Source organism: Gavialis gangeticus, unplaced genomic scaffold, assembly GCF_001723915.1.
Source record: "Gavialis gangeticus isolate Ggan-Ray unplaced genomic scaffold, GavGan_comp1, whole genome shotgun sequence".
Classification (NCBI taxonomy): Eukaryota; Metazoa; Chordata; order Crocodylia; family Gavialidae; genus Gavialis; species Gavialis gangeticus.
Window position 1 is genome coordinate 21,305,418 of NW_017729031.1, and position 5,326 is coordinate 21,310,743.

At 37.6% G+C, this 5,326-nt stretch overlaps 1 protein-coding gene across 1 annotated transcript in view; it reads left to right on the forward strand.

Annotated features, from left to right (window-relative positions):
- The window catches only part of ZRANB3 (zinc finger RANBP2-type containing 3), a gene marked incomplete at its 5' end in the record, with an annotated part of 89,463 nt that overhangs the window by 44,580 nt on the left and 39,557 nt on the right, over positions 1-5,326 (forward strand). The window contains 3 exons of the mRNA XM_019522492.1: positions 400-519; positions 2,616-2,795; positions 4,095-4,247. Coding sequence (XP_019378037.1) covers positions 400-519; positions 2,616-2,795; positions 4,095-4,247 — 453 coding nt within the window. The remainder of the gene's footprint in view (positions 1-399; positions 520-2,615; positions 2,796-4,094; positions 4,248-5,326) is intronic.

The window sequence follows — 5,326 nt, forward strand, 5'->3', positions numbered from 1 at the left end:
AAAAAGTAGCACCTTTAAATTTTTGCTTAAAAAAAAAAAAAAAAAAGCATCCATAAAGGAAGTACTGTAATACTTCTATAAAATGGTGGTGGTTTAACATTCTGTTTTCCTCCAAATAATAATGGCAACAAAAACAACACACTTCTTTTGTAGTGCCAGCTATTTTGAGATTAGCCATTGCTTTACAAACATTAATAAATTAATTGCATCTTACTGAACTGTAGGTCAGATTACTCCCGTTTTATAAAAGGAGTAAAGTACAAAAATACTGAGTAGTTTGCCTGTGGTCCTGATTATAGGAATGGAACGATTTCTTGTTTTCCGAGTCTTTTAGTGTCATTTTCTGAGAGTTAATTTTACAAGTAACATTACTGTTGCCATTCTTTTGGAATTGTACAGGCTCGGTACATTCGAATTGATGGAAGTGTTCCTTCAGCAGAAAGAATACATCTTGTTCATCAGTTTCAGAAGGATCCAGATACCCGTGTAGCCATTCTGAGCATTCAGGCTGCTGGTCAAGTAAGATAAAATCAGTGATGGGGCGAGGGGTAAAGCATATATTAATGCACTTTGAAGTAAGAAATTTAAAAATACCAAGCATACACATGCTATTATACCCATGAAGGGTGAAGATGTTTTACTGCAGGCAGCCATCAAATTAAGCTTTTCTAGACTCCTTTGTTTATTTTCACATCAACCATAAAATTAGTACAGCACTTCATCTGAAATTATTTCAGTAGAACCAAGCCAAAAGAGTCATCCGGTATCTGAATAATTAGTAGGAGTTCAGTATTTCTTTAAAAAAACCAACACCCTGCTTTTATCTTCTGGGGAAGTGATATAGAGCATTTACGCAATATTACAACTTATTTTGCTTCTCATTAATATTTTACATGATTTTTATTTCATGTTGCTGTGGGTACAAATATTTTAGTTATGTTAATAAGTCTTGCATCCATTTTCAGTGCTTAAATTAGTGGTATTTTCCATGTGTTGTGGGTTACTGTTTGCTGGAGCAGCCATTAAATAAACCCTGCCTTTTTGGAAAGCAAAGTACAGATCCAAAAAGGGTCATAGCTAGTGCAGAGCTAAATACTCAGCTCCTAATCACTGGCACCTGACCCCCGTTATAGAATACAGAACCTGGGTGGCAAACTTAGGCAATAAGGAAAATGAGGTACTTTGGGCTGCGATCCACAAAAATCAGCAGACTCAACAGGGAGCCATGTAAAGTCAGCACATTGACTGGGGAGTTACATAAGGTAGCCAACAGGAAAACACTGAGGGCAGAAAAGTCTTTGGACTCTGTCACATGGTCAAATTAAAGCTGGGTGGAGACCGGCTATAAAGTTGCTACACGTTTTCAAGCACTAACTCTAGCTGGTTGGCTCTTTTATCGCTGGATGGACATTTTTATGGCGTGAGAATTACTTTATGTGTGTGGCTGGTCTAAATTTATTGCACAGTTAACCAGCTAATTGGATGATAATTACTTTGCACATGTGGCCAGTCTTAATGTATTGTATGATTAACCAGCTAATTGCATAACCTATGCAGAAGTTCAGTGAGCCCGGTCCAACTAAAACACTGCATGTGCTGGGCTTGGCACAGGTTTAAAGTGTGCCAAGTTTAAAGTAAAGCACCATTTTTTGGTTTTGGGGGTTTTTTAACATTTGCAAGCAGCCTTTATCATTTTCCTCCAAAAAACCAAGCATGATTCACTCTTTTTCAGCCATCCTTTAAAAGAGGATGTGGTGGTGGTGATGGTTCTTACCAATAGCTCAGTCGTTAAAACTTTCGCCCAAGATGTAGGAAATCTGGGTTCAGTTTTCTCCCCTGCCTGAAGTGCTTCAAATCTACCCATCCCTAGAGAGTGCCACATCTATGAACTAGATATAGTTTAATGGGCATCCTCTTTTCCTCTTATTGAAGCTGTGTCACTCTACAAGAGAGAATTTAGATTTTATTAGACCAGAGAGTGTCAGAGTGAGTATGACTCTAAGCTCGTGGTTAGATCATTCACAGGCGTAAGTGGTAACCTGGTTCTAGCTACTACTCCGAGGACTGTATACTGCAAAGTGTTTCTATTGCTGACCTGTTGGAAATGAGGTGATTACCTTTGGCTGTCTTATAAAAGAAACCTATGGTCACCACTGCATTTGCACAAAACCTAATCTGAGCATCTACTGGATGGATCCCTCCTGAGGGAAATAGCTGCGATGGAGCTGGTTGGTCCTGTCAAGATTAAGCTAAGATTAAAAGCAATACTTTAAGCACCAGGAAAACTTTAATGCTGAAGTACCTTGGAGTTTCCATGTCTCTAGGGTACAGGTGTTTTGAGGATCACAATGTTTGACTTGAGCACCTAAATTCTATGTAAATCCTATTTTGGATCTTTAAAAATATATTCATCAATGGAAATCTGAAACATCTGTCTGGGTGTGTTATTTCAGAATGTTTTATATAATTTGGGATCATAAGAAAGTAGAAAAAATTGTGGCAATGCCCTTTAGTTGTTCTGTCATTTTATAATGTTTTCTTGTACATTTGTAAAGTCATATCTTCTCTCTATTACTTTTTAGAAATCAATTAATCTAATTGCTAATTTTGTCTAGGGTTTAACTTTCACTGCTGCCACTCATGTTGTGTTTGCTGAATTATACTGGGACCCTGGACACATAAAGCAAGCCGAAGACAGGGCACATCGAATTGGACAATACAGTTCTGTAAATGTGCACTACCTTATTGCAAAAGGAACATTAGATCCCCTCATGTGGGCAATGTTAAATCGCAAGGTACTTGCTGGAATAGAGCTAAGTAATCAACAATGCATTTTATTTGTGTCAGGAATCCACAGCATCTATGGCATGCATCTCTGAGCAGTGCCCTTGGAGGATTCTTACATCTGGGTCACTGTCCTGCTATTAAGATTACCAGGTCAATCAATTTGTGTTTTTATTGCAGGGTGACGATGCTTATTCTGAGCTAGCTTTTTATCCCTTCTGCTGTTCCTGTAGCCCTGTACAGAAACATTATTATTACATAATGGCTCTGTTAGATATGCGTTTTGCTAATGTTAGTGACCTGGGTTTTTTCTTTAATATTAATCAGAATATGTGGGTTTGCTTTACTGTCATGATTGATCTATATTAGTTCTGCTCACAGAATAAGCTTCACCTGTGTGCATAATTATAGCTTTCCAGGAATAGAAAAGACTGCTGAATATTCTTAAATCTACAGATCCATCTTCTTCATCCCCAACTATGAAAGTCTTAAGAAGCTAGGTGCTATAAGTTTCATTGCACAATTCCCTTTAATTGTAACTCTGTTGGCCCATTTGAAAAATCTCAGTATTAAATTGGGAACACTTAAAGCCTACTCCTGGAGAATTGTCTCAGTATCCATTCATCGTCTCTCATCTGGGGATTCCTTCACTGAATGAGAAATCAATAGTTAATTGGGGGCAAGTGAAAGAACACTTATCTGCTCCAGAGTCAGTTTAGTGAATCTTTCATGGTCTGATTATCAAAGTTGGAACCTGGCCTAGGAGTCCAGGCTCAATAGCCATGTTTGTCTCGAGGGCTTTTTATGAAACTGACTTCCTTCCGGCTGATATTATTTTGTAGTTTTTATTTTGTTGATTATTATTATTTATCTATATTTAATCAAGAATAAATGAGCACGTTTCATTATAGTGGTTCAACTCTGTCTTGCATGTGTTATGGAAAGTCCATTTCCAAGAAGAATTACGTAGAACTGTATGTAGAATTACCAAAGAGTTTGCAGTCTAAGGGTACAAGCAACACACATTTATTAACCTAAATAAATATTAATTTCAATGTAGTAAGCTGTCATACATTAGAGGATGGGTTCTTGTTACTGTGTTAGCTGTGGATTTTGATTAGAGAATTGGTAGGAGTATTGGGTCTTAAGTTTACAGCTTTTAATCCTGTTATAAATATTATTTTTTGAATTAGTAAGTGATATTCTTCCCCTTACAACTACCAAGTTATGTTTGAAAAGAAGTAACTCTTGGATAGTTGCATGTTTTCCAAATTATGAATTAAGGAAACTGTTATGTATTCTGACTGCAGGCCAAAGTTACAGGCAGCACATTGAATGGTAAGAAAGAGAAATTACAGGCTGAAGAAGGTGATAAAGAAAAGTGGGATTTCTTGAGTTTTGCTGAAACCTGGACCCCAAATGAAAGTCTTGAAGAGATCAAGAATGAAGTTTTATTCAGTCATGTAAGACTACACAGATTTGTATATTTTGTTATGATCTTGTAAATTAGTTCTACTATCTAACTGTTAATTGGGCTTCTAATTAAACATTAAACTGACCTGTTTGAAAAGAATTAAGTCTAAGAAATGACCTTTTAACTGATTACTTGCTTTTGTTTCTTCCCCTGTCACTGTTACTTTTTTATACCAGTCCTTTCTTGTTCATGTTTCTATTTCCCCTTGTTAGAGTAGGTGGATCTGAGCCAGAATCAGTCCCATACTGTCTTAATGAACCAGTGAAGCTACAAAGAATATCATCTCAAAGAAGAGGTGCCATCCCAAAACACATTCAAAATTAAGCTAAAAGTGCTCAAGAATATGCAGTTAGGTCAGCCTACATTCTCATTAGTGCATGATGGTTTCCAAGTCTTTTTTTTTTCTCCTGAATTAAAAGGGCTCTTACTGCTTAAATTTGCTTAGTTTATTGCTAGTGATAAGTAGCTTAGCTATGCTTACAATTAAAGTTGGCAAAGTACATCTCTACAAAAAAAAGTCTCACTCGAAGCCCCTGGATGTGGTACTTTTGTAAGACACATGCTCAGCTTCCCTTACATGATGTCTAGGCATACTGTTCAGTATATGCTGCGTCTTGGTCAGTAAAGACCTTAAGTGGGGCTCAATGAACCAGGCCTGGGCATACTTGGAAAAACATGGTACTGAGGACAGTGACACACATGGTACTGACTAAGATATTTTGGAAGTTGTATTTGTTGTTAAATATAAACGGATAAGTTCATCATTTCATGAACAAAAATGGTTTTAATAATGTGGTAGCTTCCTGGCGCTCTGGTGTAGTGCCCGAAGACTGGAAGAAGGCCAATGTGGTGCCTATCTTCAAGAAAGGGAGGAAAGTGGATCCAGCTAATTATAGGCCCATCAGCCTGACTTCTATCCTGGGGAAGATCTTAGAAAAGTTTATTAAAGAGGCCATCCTTAATGGACTGGCCGATGCCAACATCCTAAGGAATAGCCAGCACGGGTTTGTCGCAGGTAGGTCTTGCTTGACCAATGTCATTCCCTTCTACGACCAGGTGACCTATTAC